General features: G+C 32.3%; 1 protein-coding gene and 1 long non-coding RNA gene across 3 annotated transcripts; one reads left to right on the plus strand and one right to left on the minus strand.

The window, feature by feature from the left end:
* Positions 1-781: 781 nt before the first annotated feature.
* On the minus strand, positions 782-17,942 carry LOC106674330. 2 transcript variants are annotated; one of them, XM_024229031.1, is made up of 18 exons: positions 17,609-17,942; positions 17,425-17,517; positions 11,940-12,058; positions 8,584-8,819; positions 7,971-8,525; positions 7,759-7,906; positions 7,579-7,697; positions 7,366-7,518; positions 7,170-7,297; positions 6,767-7,018; positions 6,589-6,700; positions 4,912-5,153; positions 4,687-4,849; positions 4,463-4,612; positions 4,246-4,404; positions 2,805-2,975; positions 2,438-2,738; positions 782-2,381 (listed from the first exon to the last, which is right to left on the minus strand). In XM_024229031.1, the coding sequence occupies exons 2-18, from the start codon at positions 17,514-17,516 to the stop codon at positions 2,194-2,196; spliced, it is 3,288 nt and encodes a 1,095-aa protein (XP_024084799.1). In that variant the 5' UTR covers position 17,517; positions 17,609-17,942; the 3' UTR covers positions 782-2,193. The 2 variants fall into 2 exon arrangements, with proteins under 2 accessions (XP_024084799.1, XP_024084800.1); XM_024229032.1 differs by lacking the exons at positions 17,425-17,517; positions 17,609-17,942 and adding exons at positions 10,289-10,424; positions 15,901-17,415.
* LOC112127695 lies at positions 13,239-18,491 on the plus strand. Its single transcript, XR_002910689.1, has 3 exons — positions 13,239-14,233; positions 14,298-14,375; positions 18,451-18,491. It is a non-coding gene; the product is annotated as an uncharacterized LOC112127695 (long non-coding RNA).
* The last annotated feature ends 729 nt before the right edge of the window (positions 18,492-19,220 follow it).

The raw sequence follows: 19,220 nt of genomic DNA on the forward strand, positions 1-19,220 counted from the left end.
ATACGAGAAAGCGTTTTTTTTAGAGCTCATAAAATTAAAATTTTACATTCAACTGCCATCAAAAAATATTACAATAATTTATTTTTACTTCTGTTTACATATTTGAAGCTCTTAAACTTTACATTTAATTAAATACTATGAGAACTTTGTGAAATTTATTTATGAAGTTATAATTTAACAATTTGATTAGCTCTGTACATTGGAACTTTATGTAACTAATTTAACAAGTATAATTTAACAATTTGATTAGCTTTGTACATTGGAACTTTGATTTTTTTTAATATAAAAAAGTAAAAAACAAAACAAATTTAAAAATTATTTGGTAGGATAATCACAACAAATCCCTATACTATACTTAAAATTTAAAAAATCAAAACACAAAATACACGGTTCATTTACAAAAGTAAGAAATATGTAAATAGAGAATATTGAGATTTACATATAGACTTGTTTTATTACTATTTTAATAACTTTGAAAAGTTATAATTTGCGTGATTTTTGCATTTTTCAGATAACCTAATCGAGAAATAATCTTTGCATATTTTTAAAAGTGTAATTAAAATACTGTAGATGATTTTAATTGGTTCCCTACAGCAACTAGTTAATAGAAATTATCAAATATTTTACCAGAAAAAATCGTACTATAATTGAAAAAATTAATTATTTTTGCAAGCATTATGTTAGAATTGATTAAGAGAAAAAAAATTGATTTAACAACACCTATTATATAATAATAATAATAACAACACCTATTACAAACAATAAAAAGCACAAAATAATGGATTAATAAATTGGCCCACATTTTGAATTGATTGATTTTCAAAAAACAACCTATTATTAATACTTATTTTTAGCACAGCATCAGATAAGATAAGCATACATAAATATAGAACAGAAAATTAATAAAATCTATGTTTCATGAAAAAGACAGCGGGTAACTCACTGACTTTCTCGCATTTTCTTTTACAATAAAAGCAATTGAGAATTTCATTGTCATAAATAACAATAAAAATAATTTGTTCGATTAAATTATAATGACTAGTATTGTAAATTTGTATTGTAAAAAATTGTAATGGCATTCAATCTAATATATTTCTGCTTTGGCAGGTTAAATATATATATATCATTTATAAACATTTTTTTGCTTCAATATTAATATTGCATTCAATGCTTAATATTGCTTAATATTCTTTGCTATAAAAAGCAAATCAAAAACTACAACAATAGCATCTAAAACAATAGCACATGATCATGTAATTACTCCCTTAATGCATTAAAACTGCAAATAATTTTTTATTTGAACAATACTCCTTTTTGTTTTTCAACATTACCAAAAAAAAGTTGTGGTGCAGCAAGGTATGCAGTACAATTTTCAGTTATATGATTAACATCTTCAAGATTCACAACCCACAAAGATCACGTTTTAATTTCCACAATACTTTGTGCACTACACAATAGTCCACCGCTAAATCTCACTAATCTCATTTGCCAACTCTGTTTAATAAACTGATTGTAGCAAAGGCACATGCATATTTTAAAAATCATTAGTTCAGCGTATTTCTAAAACTAAGGAGAGAGCACCATTATTTTTGAGTATGTGCATATTGTAGAGGGGGTGATTTAATGGTCTTTATCCCTTGTTTTCAAGATCGCCCTAATGATTTAACTTGACTGTAAATTAATGTACAGTCAATTAAAAATAAAGATCTCTCCAGAGAGTCAAGATAAAAAGAATTTACTTTGTTACAGTAAAAGCTTATTTTAAAAACTAACATACTTTCTCAATTTTAGACTCTTTTTGGACAACAGAAAGAAAAATTGTATGGTTGCAATAGCTGTACATTATCTGCAAAGCTCATTATTTTGTTTTTCTACAATGTACATATTCTATACAATACTTAATAATTATTTTAATAAGTTGGATAACTTTTTAATAGCTTAATATTTGAAACAACTGATTTAAGGTATGTTTTAAACATGGTTTCCTGGAATGCTTGTTTGTTAGTTTTATTTTTTACACTGTCAACAGAAAGATTATTTTCAAGAGAGATCTTTTGGTTCGAGCGAATCTAACTCAAGAGTCTACAATTTACACATACCTTTACAGGAGTTGGGTTCTTGCGGCAAGTGAACGGAGATATAACTTCCGTGGAAAGGAAGCCTTATTGGTGGGCCTCCTTGTGTGAGAAAAGGCTATGTAAATGACTTGAGATTCATTGTGGCCATCAGCCTGTGGCCAGTCACCATGATCATGTCCTTGAGGTGGCATGCATGAGCTGTCTGCTGGCATTTCAAAATATATCCCTCGAACTCTTTCCCAGGTGGAAGTATCTTTGTGAATTCCTCACAGCTCAAAGTCCTTGCCAGGTTGTTCAGGACTTCTGTTGACAAAATTCATTTTTGAACAAAGTTTTTCATCAATGAAAAGATAGATTACCTTCTAAAACATTTGTGTAGAGTCTTGACTCGGGATCTTCCTCTTTATAGCTTTCTTGTTCTTCGTCAATTTTTGTTTGTATTGTCGCGATCAGGTGCTTCAATTCTGGTTCTGATAAAAGCATATCTTTGGCAAATTGGGGCAATAGATTTGGATATTTATCGACCATCATTTCTACTCCTTTTGATGGATTGGCGAGTACGAGGAGGCTGAACCCGATATCTTCTGGCATATACTCGCCGACAAACTGGGTTAATTCGGATAAACTACTTTCTTCAAGCCAACCGCTACATAAAAGGCACTGAAATAAACAGATTTAATATAACAAACCAATTTATAAAATTGTCTGATTTATAAAATTGTTTACCTGGAGTTTGAGCAAGCTGACATGGTGCGATCTGTTACAGTCCATTTGGGAAAATGGAGGCAGAAGATCAAGAACATGCGGTCTCTTAGCACCAAAAAGATTTTCTGGACACATGACTTCACTTGATTTTTCTGGTTTGACAATATTACTTAAATAAGATCTCATTAAGATCTGAAAATAAGAGAAAATTATCAGTGAAAAACTGTATCAATTAGTAGATAAATTTTAAATCATTAATTACTGATTATTATTATTTATGACTATTATCATTGGATATTATTATTATTATTATTGAAAAATGGCAAAAAGGAGGGAAAATTCGAAAGGTGGGGTTGAGATGGGAAGTTAGTGTCCGAGTGGATCGAAGTCACGATAGCTCAAGTGGTAGAGTAGTGGCGTAGCCGAAGGTCGTGGGTTTGAATCCCGCTCGTGACATTGACTTTTTTATATCAACTTAAAACCTTAATTAATTGTAATATATTAATTGGTCAAGCGGACCATGACATTAGTGAATTTACTGAATTAAAATGAAGTATACTTCACTAAAGCTCTCCGTGGCCATTTCATTTGTCTCCGAGAATCCAATCCGATTACACGACATTTGAAAATGGCAAAAAGGAGGGAAAATTCAAAAGGTGGGGTTGAGATAGGAAGTTGATGTCCGAGTGGATCGAGGTCACGATAGCTCAAGTGGTAGAGCAGCGGCGTATCTAGCCGAAGATCATGGGTTCGAATCCCGCTCGTGCCATTGACTTTTTTATCTCAACTAAAAACCTTAATTAATTGTGATATATTAATTGGTCAAGCGGACCACGAAATTAGTGAACCTACATAAAGATTAATTAATTGAAAGATATTATTTGGTCAATTAGACCACGAAAACTAGTGACTTTAATAAGTTAAATGAAGTATATCTTCACTAAAGATCTCCCTGGTCATTTCATTTGTCGCCGAGAATCAAATAGATTACACAACATTTGCAAAATGGCAAAAAGGAGGTGAGATTGAGATGGGAAGTTAGTGTCCGAGCGGATCGAAATCACGATAGTTCAAGTGGTAGAATGGTGGTAGAATGTGGGTTCGAATCCCGCTCATGACACTGACTTTTCTATCTCACCAATACCTTTCATAAAGATTAATTAATTGAAAGATATTATTTGGTCAATTGGATCACGAAAACTAGTGAATTATTATTTATAATCATCTTAAACGCCATTGAGGACTTATTTTACTATAGCATAAGTAACAAAATCTCTCATAAACCAACATTAGTTAATGACAAAAAAGGATCCTGAAATGTTTTGTTTTTTGTTTTTTAACAAAGAAAATTTTACAGCATTTTTTTATATTCTACATTAGTTTGAATGTAGACTAGAACTCCAAACACTATCATCGGAACTCTACATTTTACAGATAAGACTGTTAAAAAATAAAATTATACCTTGAGTCCTTCTACGTCTTGTCCTTCGTTCTGATCGGGCTTCCAATCGGAATTGATCGTGTACCATCCATGGAAAACGCTTTCTAGGAAATCTTGCAAAACTTTACCCAATAATGTGCCTCCTGTGCCCATACGAGCTGGCAAATAAGTTAAAAACACCTAAAATGCAAGAAAAATTGTAGAAAATGTTTATTTTAATCATTTAATTATTTGTTACCTGAAGAACGTCTTGCAGGTTCAATACACAGCTTTTTAATACTAAGGAACTCAATACTTCAGCCAATTCTCTAGGTTTTTTATCGATTAAAAGAACTGAGAGTTCAGACAAAGTGACGCCTTCCCAGTCATCAGATGAAACTTTTATTTTCTTGGGGAAAAAATAGAAAAAACATTAATGCCATATAATTTTATTATCATATTACTCATTTCGTTCTAATTTACCTGTCTGGTGTTTTCAAAAAGAAGGGTCCAATTTTTCTGCAGGAGCTCAATCAATACGTCATTTTCATTAGAGAGACCCAAAGCAGCTCCAGCTTTGTCTGCCCTTCCCTTAGTGATGTAAAGAACAGCTAATGCCAAACAATCAAAAGAGTCTGTAACTTTGCTATAACCAGTATAAATTGTTGTTATTAATTATTTATTAGACATGAACAACTAGGCTATTACCTATCCTGGATTCTTTGCGATATCATACGGATTGTCCTTTCCGTTGAAAACTGTCGCAGCACGGATGATTCTAGGATGAGTATCGATAATAAAAAAGGTTTTGAATTGTCTCGTTTTGATTCAATAAGGTCTAAAAGGGTGTTGAGAGCACCTACTGGAATTTTATCTTCTTCGTCACTCGCAGTAAGGCACAATTTTAAATAATGGATCAATCCACATGTAAGATTCAGTTCTATTCCAACCTAACAAAAATAAAATACAATTATGAGCAAAATTTATATTAAAAATCAGGGTTAAGGCCAATTTGAAAGAAAATGCTTAGTTCTTCATCAAGCTTGCGAGACATTTTAGCCATATATCGTATTTTAGCCACAAGATTGACTATTATTTCTATATATCAGGTCTACCGGAAAGTTCTAGCCATTTTTAGAATAAACAAAATAATAAATTTTTCATTCCTTAATAAACTTTATTGAATAATATAATTTTCATCATTAATTATGACTTTTTGCCAGCATGATGGCAATTTGTATCTCCCATTTTTAAACAATGGCTTATCCCTAGAGGCAAAAAATTGAACCAGTGCTTGTCTGATATCTTCATTTTTGAATGTTTTGCCTTACAAAAATTTTGTAAGAAGAGAAACAAGTGATAATCGGAGGGTGCTAGTTTCGGGGAGTAAGGTTTATGTGACAGAATTTCCCAGCCAAGGTCTGCGAGTTTCTGACGAGTCCCTAAAGCAGTATGTGGCCTGGCATTACCATGAAGCAGCAAGATGACTTTCCTATTGAACATCACCGGCCTCTTTTCTGTGAGTGCTGTTTTTAAATTATCCAATGGCTGACAGTACCTTTCCGAATTTAGCTTTTCGTTTAGTATCAACAGCTCAAAATGTATTAGTCCTCGAATGTCCTATTTGCCTTCCCCTAACAGATGACCACATGCTGACCATAACCCTTCACCGGCTATGATCCAAAGTCGCTGGCCTACATCATCAGACTTAAACTCTTCATTAAGTGCCATTTCATGTTATGCGATTTTTTCAATTAATTTCATTTCGTTAATTTCAATTCAATTAATGAGTGTGTAAGCATAACAGAAGTTGAATAAATCAGGCAGAAGGGTATATACACACAACAATCTCTTACTCAGGCTCAACTTCGGTTTAGAGGTGAAGGAGGCAGGTTTTCTGAATTCACATTATTATTTTTAATCCATCCCTAACCATCCCTAAATGTTAAATAAATGATCTTTGCAGTACTATTGGGGCGCTCCTGATATTCTTTAGCAGTCGTTGTACACCAAGATGTACATCCAAGCTGGATCATCACTGGGTACGGCCACAGATTTTACAAGTTGAGTCCATGACAGTTTGTGGATATGATGATATTTTAAGAGTCTTGACCTTTCCATATTTTACAGATGTGTACAATGGACACAATAAACAAAACAAAACACAGACCAACCATGGTGGCGAAATGTCAAAAATGTATATGACTGAAAATACCAGCAAGAATAAATAGACCAGAATGATCAAGACTAATCCAATTATAGGTTCATCACTTCAAGTATCTTAATTTTCACAATTAGTGTTATTATTGTAATAAAATTTTAAAAAAAGAACATTACATGTGTATAAGTTATACAAATTATTATTGTTTCACAAAAATAACATACTCTTTTAGCTTCAATGTCCAATTTCTTCAGTCTGTCCATAAACTGTGTCGGATTCAACTGTGCTTCGAGGCTAAATTTGTAACCCATCGTCCAATCATCCTCGTTGTCACAGCTGGAAAATAAAAAAAGTAAATGAATTTCGCAAATAAACCAAATACGATAATTCAAATGACACTACCTAAGGTAATACTCGGCGACTAAAGCGCAAGATTCCCTAAATAGCTCGACCTCCATCTGAAGAGGGGAATAGTCAGGATCAGAATGGACATGAGTTAACGATCGAAGTAAACTGTGCGCTTCGGTCAACATTTCACAGTATGTCACCGGGTTTGTAAACTTATGAGTCGAACCGATGGCTAAAAAATCTGTATAAAGTGTTCCAGGAGAAGGCAATCGTAGGCAATAGAGTGTTAGTTCATTTACGTCTCCCCTAAAAAGAAATTGAAAATATTTTTTAAATGAATCTTAGTAAAATACATTGATAAGTGTTGTTTTAAATAAAACAGACAGTCATTACAAATAATTAACAGAAATAACAAACAATTATTTCACATTTTTTTTAAACTTTTTGGTGAACAAACCTCACTGCTGATTCAGTAGATGATGTTAAAATAATAATGTAAGAGTCTGACAATAATAAATTGACAACTCCCATAAAAGGTTTAATGCCGATGAGTGAAATAGGCTCTTCAACAGGCGGACAAGTCTCCTATAAAAATGAATTTAGTTTAGGTTCTTAGTTAAAATCATCTAAGATCATTTGAGACAGCATCGGACCTCATTGCTGTCTTCCTCGATTGCATGTACAGTCCTCAGAGTGTAAGTTTCCAATCCTGTGGTCGTGATGGCATGTAGAAGATAAGGTTCAAGAATAATATGTTTTACCGGGGCTGTGAAACTGTACTCTGATATACACTTTCCCAAGCTCATCTGGAATTGGAATTCCCATAAGATTTGTGATCGATGTCATAAAATAAATATATAGCTTACTACTTCGCCTTCATATACTGGGAAATGGTACATAAATCCTTCCTGCTGTGTACAGATAAGGCAGTTGAAAGCGACTAAGTTGCAATAAGCAGGGGATCTCATTCTTGGACAACTTGATTCTACATGAAATACAATGGGTTAAAACAAAAATAAACAATTGTTTATAAATAAATAGTATACCTGATTTTGAAGGATAATGTGTATTTATTTTGTACTGAGGTCTTAAAAGAAGACATGTGAATTTCTCTTTATTTAACTGTTCATCCCAATTTCCAAGTTCAAGTTGTAATAAACTTTCTACCATTGTAGTCATTTGTTCTGCCCAGGGCTAAGAACACAATTTATAAATGAATTTTAGAAATAAAACGTAAAAAATTTACTCATATAATTACCTCATTTATAGGTATTTCTTTTATAGCCACTCCCATTGTTACAGAGCCTGGGGGTTTAAAAGGCGAAGCTCTGAGATTTCTTGCAGGGTTATTTGCCATGCTGCATTTTACTGATGGTAAAAGTGCTAATACAGGGAGTGACCCATTGGCTAATTTCTTACTTTCATGATTATTCCGACCATCTGAGACTTCTCGTAAGAGTTCATTGAGCCTCACTGGGCTTACAGATCTCTCCTTTTTGTCATCTGATGTTTTGATTTCTCTTTTTGTTTTGTTTTTTGCCATGTTTCGTGGTGAAGAGTTTGCCGTAGAACTACTCCAGTCTGTAGGCCTAGCAAAGCCTTTGTTAATCCTGAACACATGGAGACAGGAATCATTAACAGCAGCTACTACATCTTCCGACACAGCTAAATCGAGTGGAGCAAAACTCAGTTCCAGAGTTACAGGCCATAGCTCAAAATCAAGAAATTTAAGCCTAGATATATCATGCGTTCGGTTGACGAGTTGAAAGAGGCAAAGGACTCGTTCACAACTAACAAGAACATTACCTGTTTCCTAAAATTTCAATCATTATTTAATGTAAGAAACACAACCCGATACCGCGATGCCTTACCTGACAGCAAGTGAAATTAGTTGTATTCGAGAACTTAACAGGCAGTTCTATCATTTCTAAAACTTCTCCACCTGTCTGTGAACTGCTGGGAGTTACTCTCCCGGCAATCCTCGCTCTCATGGACTGGGGTTCTTCATCAGAAGACACCCTTTTGTCCCAATTGGTGTAAACTCGAGTGTATGCAACTTCCTTCCCTTGCCGTGTTTGCTTCTTTTCCAATGTCGCAACATAATTTCCTGCAAAATATAATGATGGTACAAAAAGGCCCAATAAGTAAATTATCTACTTGTTTTGTTACTATTTCAAACTATTATATTAAACAGTTCATTTTTTAAAATAAGTAAAAGAATCATTTTCTCTAATAAGTAATTTTGTTTTTTGCAATTATCTAAAGTTCATTAGCACCAATGCAGTAAATCTCTTAGCAGTAAAATTTACAGATTGCATACGTTTTCAATATCATCATTTATAAGCATCCTATTAAAAATTCATCATGGATTTACATCTAAAAACATATTGAATCATACAGATCAACTTGTTTTTGAGAGACTAGACGAACCAAAACTGTAAAGGTTTATTTACAAACTAAATGATTTATTTACAAGGTGGATTTACAAGTAAAGCTTCATTCATGTCGAGATGTTTGTTTCTTCTGACTGATGATGATATTTATAACTTCCAAAAAGGTAATTGCCATACTCACCCCACCTCAAACCATTTATAGCAAAATTCACTTTAATAAGTTAACTTTATTTCCTGTATCCAAGAAATTAATTTAATAATATTTTAATATATAATTTCAATGATTATTCAGAGATCATGAGATGCGGTCACTAATCACCACACTTATAATTTCAATGTAATGTTTGTATATTTGGTTTTGTCACTCGATTAATAAACATAAATTAACGGTCACTAATCACCACACATATAATTTCAATGTAATGTTTGTATATTTGGTTTTGTCACTCGATTAATAAACATAAATTTTGAAAGCCCTCTTTAAAAGAAAATTCTCTATGGCATTTTTTGGCCAACAGCTTTTTTCTCCCTGAAGATAAAAAACTAATTAATCCGTTTTAAGAAAAGCTAATTAAATTTTATATAAATAACGTTTTTAAACTTTAAAAAAAAATTTGTTATATGTATTACATTTGGAACTGAAATGGACGAAATTGTTCAAAAACGCATATGTAATAAATGTGTAGAGATTAGTGACCGTTAATCGATATCTGAATAAATATGTAATAAAGTGCAGACGTTTGCTTAATTTCCATTCTGGGTGTATATGCATAAACATGTTTTTGCTCATTTAAAAACAATATATAATGTTATTACCCAAATAAGTACATGCCAATATTGTAGAATACTTAGAATTTCAATTATATAATTCTATGCATTGTATTTTTCCTTTTAAAAAAAAAATAATAATAAATCAATCTTTTCAATTATATTATTCACAACTTATCAACATTTGTACTAAGCATGCTGTTAACGGAAAATTGTTAATCACAAGTGTGTAAAGGTTTGTGTAAAAACAAATATTTATCTATGAGATTTTTTAAATTATTGTATGATTTATGCCTAATATTGATTGTAAAATATATTTTACTGATTTGTATTTTCAATTAATGTGATACTAGATTATTTATTAATTAAATTAGATTGTTAGTACTGTAATTAGAAAGTTATGTTAGCTGTTCACCTATTTATTTTTATTTTCGTGTTTAATACTACTGTCTGTTAATCAAGGAATACTACGAAAAAGATGAAAACGGGGTATTATAATTGTATTATATTATTGTATATCCATTAATCATATTTCAAGTTTACCATTGACACTAAAACAAACAAACAAAAATATAAGGGCAGGTAAAAATAAAATAAATTAAATTTGAATTTATATAAACAAAATTATTGTATTTGCATATTTAATTTACAAATCAAATTTACAATCGATAAAATAAAGATGTTAACAAGAGAGAAAAAATAAACAAAAAATGTTCTAGTTACACATCATTATCATTTTCATTTTCAATTTCATCATCCTTTTCTTCTGTGTCATCTAATTTTTCATCTTGTTCATAAAGATGGGAATTTGCTTCTAATTTGACTACCAATTGATCGATTGCTTCAATAAAAGGAGAAGAAGAAAAACCTGGAAGCTCTGAAAACACTAAGAAAACTTGAAGGAGTTCTTCCGGAGTCAATTCTCCAAACTCTGTAAATATGTCAATGCCGAGGGATATGAAATTGGGCCCACAATTTGGAACCCATCGTTCTAAACTTGGTATCACCCTAGAACTTTTTTTGACCATGTGATGTTTGATAAAGAACCAGAACGGTTTCACCAAATGTTTAGGAATTCTGTCATACAGATCTCTTTTGGGAACAGCTTTGATTAGATAAAATTGGTCAGGACTGACATTATACAATTGTCCTACGTCTTTAATATTTTTCCTTACAATGCACCAGGGAATAAACGCTTTGGAAGGAACAGCTGTAAGGCACTCAAAATCGAATAACAATTTGAACAAAATAGGAAAAGTTTTATAAGGATACTGAACAATTTCTTTGCCATATGTAAGTTGTAATAAAGTTTTTGCAGACACTAACACAAAAAGATCAAATCTTCCGTATGTTGCAAGCCCTTTTTGAAAAATAATGCCATACAATACTCTTCTTAGAAATAATTGTGAAGGGAAAGCTCCGATAATTGTAAAGAAGGAAGGATCATTCCAAGATCTACCATCGACACCATCCAAAAACCCTTGGAGTTTGGGTGAATTTTCAAGACTATAATTAAATGACGCATTCCATAAATCTAAACCATTCATACTAAAAATTTTTAACCTATCTGGATTCTTTTTTTCCAATTTTTTTTGTAAGGTTTCTTTAAAAAAAGAGTCCTTTTCAATAGCATGAATTTTTGAACAGTCTAATTTTAATAATTCCTTAGTTAGCAATCCAAGCCCAGGGCATATTTCAATAATAAGTCCTTCTTTCCCTGATACATATGTTCCAATGTGTTTCACTAAAACTTTTGCAATATTTTTGTCTAAACAGTACACAGTATCTGGAAATAAAGCCCGCCTCTGTAATAACTTTATATTCATAAATTCTTTGTTTTGATTGAAAATTTTTGAATCTTTGAAATGTTTCATTAAATCTTTTAATATTGTCCTTTTCTGGTTTGACACACAATCCTCAGAGTTGTTATTGACCTTGTAACTCCTGGCCACTTTTGTACACAGCGATCTCAAAATGAGACGAGAACCAGCGTTTAAACTCCTCATTTCTTATTCAATATCCCATAAATCATACAAATATATTTGAGCAATCTTCTTAATCCGTACCTGTAGAGCAGTACAAGAGCTTAACAACTTTGTCAACAGTTGGAAAACAAAACTGTTTTCCTCCTTTCAAATTAATATCCCTCACTTCAATCACGTGATGCGGAAGGGCAATCAATAACCTGTAACAAATTTCACACATAATTACTCACGCTGTATCTTTATTGAGGTGTGGTCATACATAAAAAGCTACTTTAGTTAATTAAAACTGACTAATAAAAACAACAAATGGAATATTTTTTCTTTCAAATATCGTCAATTCTTAATAATCAATTTTAATCAAAAATTAAAACTTAAAAAAAATCAAACTAGTTATTAAAAAACAGCCAATTTTCCAACATCAAGTGTTATAAAAGCATTAATCCCATCCTTTTTAGTAAATACATTAACAACCTCTCCGACTTCATCCAGAACTGTAATTATCACCTTTATGCAGACAACTCCCAAATTTACCTATCCTTCCATCCCTCAGAACTCCAATTGGCCATCCTACAGAACCAGAACGACCTTAATTCCATTCATGAATGGGCCCATAAAAATTCCCTCAACTTCAATACGTCTAAGTCCTCGGCTATAATCATCTCCAGACTTCTCCTCAAAACCCTCCCCATTATCCCTTTTCTCTCATTACAAATAACCAGCACATCCCCTTTCGAACCTCCGTCAAAACCGGAGGGATTATCCTCGACCAAAACCTCACATTTCCCAAATTTCCTGCCACTGTATAGTCTCCCTCAACCAATTCCGTCAGTCCTGGCTTCTCTTACCCCCGTAAACTCCTAGTACCTTCTCTTATATTTCTTCGATTACAGTTGTGTGGCATACGGGGGACTCTTGAAGGGGCAGAGCAGGCGCCTGAAGCACATTATGAACTGCTGTATCATTTTCGTGTTCCCGTATGTCTCGTCTGTGTTCGGATCTTTCCTGGCTCTCCCCTTCCTTCAGATCTCAGTGCTTCCTAGGATCCTTCCTTTTTCATTTTTTTTATACCTGTCGTCCTCATCATCCTACACGCCGAATTCAAATCCTCTCACCACTCCTTCAGAACCCGATCGCCCCCCAGTGACCTTATTCTCCCCCAACACAAAACCCACTCCCTTCAAAAGATCCTTCCCCACCCACACCCCCAAACTCTGGAATTCCCACTTTCATTCAATTCATCAAGCCACCTCTCTTAATTCCTTCAAATCCCTCCTATATTATCACCTCCTCTCCCTTCACAGTCTTTTCTTAAATTTTTTATAAAAATTGTAATATTTTCATTTTAATTTTAATTGTTTTAGACTGTCAATTTATTTGATTTTTATGCATTTATTTTCATTCCATTTTTCCCGCCAAGAAGTTATTTGTTTTTATGCTGTTTTCACTCTGTTCTATTTTGCACTTTGTGATTAGTGGAACTTCCATCCAGTTAAACCATTCTATTATTATAAAGAGACACTGTTCCAGAATAAATATATATTTCTTCTTGTATAAAACCCTTAATATACACATAAATCTTTTAAAATTATATATTAATAATATCAAATTTAGTGCTTTTTTAAACTATATCTTAATTAAAATCTGTTATTGTTACATCCAACACATATTGAGTAATTTAATATTAACAAACTAAAAATCAATTTTTCTTATCGCAGTTTTTAGGCCTTAGTCATAGCACTTAATTACTGGTAATTGTAGGAGTTCATCCATCAGGTCAAAACACCTATAAATCCAATAATTAAAAATTTATCAGGCAAAGTAACTTTATCATCAAGTCTACTTTCTCTGGCAAACTGCTAAAATGTGTCAGACTTTCAAAACCAACAGGAAAATGAGATAATTATGCTACTATATCTTGGCATGTTAAACTCACCGAATATTAAAGAAAAGAGTTTTTAAAAAATCATGTTTTTGTTGTAAATCTTTACTTATCTTAATTTTGGTCATATTGGTCAGTTTTTCGTACTAATTCCTATTGCATTTGGTCGTAGAGACATTATATTGAATAGGCAGTGTTATATCTTATATGTTAAAAGAACAGAAGTTGAATCCAATAAATAAATATTTGGATTAATTGTCCAACTGTTTCAACACACCTTCTGTTCAAACATGGCTAGAAGGTTGCGACATTTAGCGTAAATCTATAGTGCCAGGTTTTTGAGAGTTACATCACAAAATTAATTGACAAAAGTGACACCAAAATTACTATAAATTGTAATTCAATATGCCAAAATGTGGTCATGACAGATTAGTGTGAGGAGAAATCAGATAAATTTTGATCAAACCGCTAACAAAAACTTATTATTTAAACAAATGTAATCATTTTTTAAAATTGTAATAGTATGATGTGTTTTATTTGAATTTTAATAAATATTTCAGAGGAATTATCTATCCTGGGAAGTTTCTACGTAGAGACCTATTTATCCAAAAAGGTCGTCGGCAGTGAACTTGGCAATGGTAAATATTTAACTTATTTTACGTTTTGTAGATTCACACTGCACTAACCAGGCCAAACATAAACTACATCTTCTTAAAATGCGGAGTTTCATACCAAAATGCACAATCTAGAAGTTATCTGGTAAATTTCCATAATGCTGGCCTAGCTAAATAGCAAAGAAATCTAAACCTATAATTTGTAAACATAAGAAGGCAAACTATATCCTAATAAATCAACCATGTTTCCATATTCCAAAGTTGAGATTCCAACATACTCATCACCTTTTTTCAATAACTTTCAATTAATTAAGGTTTTTAGTTGGGTTAAAAAAAGTCAGTGTCATGAGCGGGATTCGAACCCACGATCTTCGGCCAGATATGCCGCTGTTCTACCACTTGAGCTATCATGGCCTTGATCCACTCGGACATTAACTTCCCATCTCAACCCCACTTTTTTTAATTTTCCCTCCTTTTTGCCATTTTTCAAATATCGGGTAATCTATTTGATTCTCGGCGACAAATGAAATGGCCACGGAGAGCTTTAGTGAAGGTGTACTTCATTTTAGTTATTAAATTCACTAGTTTTCATGGTACGCTTGAAGAATTAATATCTTTCAATTAATTAAGGTTTTTAGTTGAGATAAAAAAAGTCAGTGTCATGAGCGAGATTCGAACCCACGATCTTCAGCTAGATATGCCACTGCTCTACCACTTGAGCTATCGTGACCTCGATCCACTCGGGCACCAACTTCCCAAGTGGAAGTCACGATAGCTCAAGTGGTAGAGCAGCGGCGTATCTAGCCGAAGATCGTGGGTTCGAATCCAGCTCGTGACACTGACTTTTTTATCTCAACTAAAGACCTTAATTAATTGAAAGATATTAATTGGTCAAGAGGACCACCAAAACTAGTGAAGTTTTTAATAACATTGAACAAAAATACCAACCTGAAGAAAAAGCCCTGAGGATGACTTCAAATAAAGTCGAAAGCTTGGCAGAACTGTCTGGATTTTTAAAACCAACCAAATCAATCACCGCAATCTCCAACATTACTTCATTATAATTACAACTGCTATTCAATAAGTTACCCTGCTACCATGTGCTCAAGAAGTACTCAGATACTTGATAGGATGCACAGATAAGCAGCACTCGCAACTTAGTGAACAAAAGCTACAAGCTTGGCCAGTTAAAATATTTAGTTAATTATTGAAATGTCTTTAAGTCATTGTCTAGTTTTAAGCCCGTACAAACCCTTTAGCGAGTGACTCCCTGGTTAGATGAAGACTTCTCTTGCATAAAAAAAGTGATAAATAAATCTTGTAAATTTTATATTTATTAAAAAATCAAAATTAAAATGTAGGGGGACCGTGGTAGCCAAGAGGTCAGTGTGACAAGAATCGTGGCTTGTAAAACCCACAGCTCTTCAATTCCCAGTGTCTCCCTTTGTCTTTTATCCCAACCTTTCCCTGATTCTTCTCACTCTGGCTAAGATAAATGAAACCATTAAAAAAAATAATAATAATGATAATAAAATAAAGTAAAAATTACCTGTAATCAGAAATAGAAGCAGGATAAATATCGCAGGATTACATACATATGTTAGTATGTTTAACTTAATTATTAATAACTTGAACATAACAAAAATAATCACTGTGATATCCAAAACTACTCATAAATAGTAATAAATCCGCTTAAGTCAATACTGGCTGAGTAGAAAATGAGACTTAATTTATATTGGAAGCTCTGTACCTCTGTAAGCTTTGTCACTTGTTATTTGTTGGATAAAATATTTATGATACCACGTCCTATTAAATAGTATTGTTTTTTTTGTTTTTTTAATTAATCTTGTTTTGGGTTTGCATGATTGTTTGGGTTTTATAGTTTTTGTTATTGATTGGGTTGAAATGCGACCTTTCCTATGGTAAACATCATTGTTTACTATTTATAAAGATGGTATTAAACTCTAATCCAGTCCTAGTTAAGCATTCGTTCAGTTAATATATGTATGGTTTAGTGCTGAAGCCCAAATTCACCTTATTTTGCTTTATACTGCAAACCTGGTTTGGAAGTGACTGAGGTTGCTCACGAAATATGTACAGCGTTTAATGATGATGCTTCTCTGTTTAAGAGATTTTTTTTTTTTGTTAATTGTATGATAGTAGTGAAACGCTCAAGGATTAGACCAAAGATTTAATTTATTTTGAACTCCACAAAATTTGAACAGAGATAGCTTCCAACTCAAAATCTTTTTATCAACTATTTCTATCAAATGGTAAAAGTAAAACAACTAAATAACTGGATTTTACAGTTAAATTTATTAATTATAAAATTGTTACTTTATCTGTACTCTTTCTTTCCTGCTTAAAAACAGAAAAACATTTTTTGGTAAAATCATCACGTGCGAAGAATTTTTTTGGCAGTCGTTTAATGCATGAGGAACTCAACTTTCAAGCTTTTTTACCTTTCAATCAGCTTAAGACAAGTTGCTTATTGAAAGATTTTCTGAAGAAATCAGAAGCTAAAGGAGTTAAGCTTCGGCCGGAGCTCGCTGAACATCATCATCTAGGGAAGAAATCCTTCCACAACCTTCTTTGTATTCAAGGCTAAAGTCTCCCTCTCGAACATACTCTTTCTCACACTGCCATCGCCCCAGACTTCATTAGTATCTGGGCACCATTCCGACTGAATTTAAACTCGGAAAACGAATTAAACAAAAATCACACGTTATCTTAGTAAAGACGGAATTATTCAAAAGTAATGGAATGATGCTGAGGTAAACAAATATTTTTGTTTGGAAGAAGATTACAGTGTTGACATTAATCCATCCGATGTAAAGTTTATTATATGTGGGAGTTAATTAAAAGAAAACATGAACACCTGCAATATTTTCTGCACAACCCAATAATATAACAATCCCTAATAAGTAAGATCTTTATGAAGAATATTTTTTGCTTAGTTTTGTAATTAATCATGTGTTATTGAGGATGTACTAATTTATCCTGAATTTCGTGCCGAATAGGTTTTTTATCAGGGATTGCAAGACATCAAAATTCTTAAATTGTCTTTAATTACCTGTCATTTGTTGTCGTACAGACATCCAAAGGCTCCTCACATGTCTGAATCACTTGACTGTCAAAATGATGAACAGATATAACACGAACCATCCTGAATTGAAATGATAAAAAATTTATTTTTTTACTAATAGCAAACTTTCAATTTTATACTGGAAAGGTTGAAAATAAACAGTTGCGCTTGCCTTACGATTACTGTATGGCATAAAACCTGTTGAAATCCGACGATTTTTCATACGAAGACCGATGAAAGCATGGCATAATTTCCACTTTGAATTGATGAAACGGTTCGCCCTTCTTTTCCAAAGGCACTGAAGTCTGTAAAATAATGGAAAAACGAACAATCTGTGAAATCGGAGAATCTATTATCCGCCTTATCAACTAGATTCCGATGTGTTTGCTGTTAGGGGCATTGTCTGAAATGAAATAAACTAATAAAGCCCTGGGCAGAGGTCGCCTCTTCATAGAGATTGATTAAGCAAAAGGACCAGACATCGAGTCTGAAATGGGCACAATCGATGCCACTCTTTTTCAATCTATAATTAACTAAGGTAAAATTATTTAAACATTTATAAAATTAACGAATAAAACAACCAATGAAATGTTTAACTGACTACATTTATGATCTAAACAGTACAAACCTCTGAAAAAACTTTTCACTTTGTGGGCAATATCTGCATGGAATATGTAATTATGAAATTAATAATTAATAAAAAATAAATTAATTAGGATGACACGTCAAGTACAATATTAAAGAAAAGCAAAATATAATCTTATAAATTAAACAAAAATTGTTTGCTGAATTTTTCTCATTTTCAGCACATAGTAAAACAATTTGTTGCACACACATACAGTACTGTAAATAATTAAAAAATTAAAAGTTAAACAAAGAACAATTGTAATTTTATCAAATTTATTGGAATTTATAATGAGATTTAGGCCTTTTTCCAAATTGTTATACCATTGAATGTTTGCCTGCTAATGTTTGAATGAAAGTTGTGCGTACAAGATTTCTTTCTTTTTTCAGGAATTTTTGAAGCTGTCGGAGCGGAAAAATGAAATGGAAGAAAATACAAATTACAGGGTAATAAACTGCAATGCCCAAAATCGCAAAAAATTTAAATAAGGAAGATAGCTCCCTCAAAAAAAAATATTATTATGTTTTGTTTCTTATTATTGTTATGTACAATTAGTTTATTTATCATATTTGAATGGAAGAATAAAAGGATAACGATGAGCCTATACTCATGCTGAGACTGATGCTAGTCTGACTCCATTATTATTATTATTGCTAGCCATACAAGCCTATGGGGATTGTTTAAATTACAGAACAAAAATTCAAAATTCTAATTTAAAAAAAAAATATATAAAAAACAGAAATAAATTGTATATGTAATTTAAAATGGGTTTTTTGCTTACATTTGGCCTTCCAAAATAAGAGTTTTAAAAGGATAAATTAAAGATTTGGATGGCAATAAGATAAATTAGTTTACGAGTGAATGTTTGGAGTCAGAGTTTTATAGCACTAGGAAGGGATATAGCTAAATTAAGATAGAAGGTTTGGAATGTTAGGGCGTGAAATGACCTTAGCCATTAAAACGCCCTTAAAAATTAATAATAATAATAATTGTAATTTTAGAAATCTTGGTTTTTCAAGGAATTTAATAGTGCTTACCGTTCCGTCCTGTGCTATGCATCCCATATCTGGGGGTTTCAGAAGTATGAGGTGGTAGAAAAGCTCAGAAATTTTTTACCAAAAAACTTCCCTCTCCTTCCAACACTACACGTATGCTGTTG

The sequence above is a fragment of the Cimex lectularius genome, unplaced genomic scaffold (assembly GCF_000648675.2).
Source record: "Cimex lectularius strain Harlan isolate CLEC.00 unplaced genomic scaffold, Clec_2.1 scaffold188, whole genome shotgun sequence".
Taxonomy (NCBI): domain Eukaryota; kingdom Metazoa; phylum Arthropoda; class Insecta; order Hemiptera; family Cimicidae; genus Cimex; species Cimex lectularius.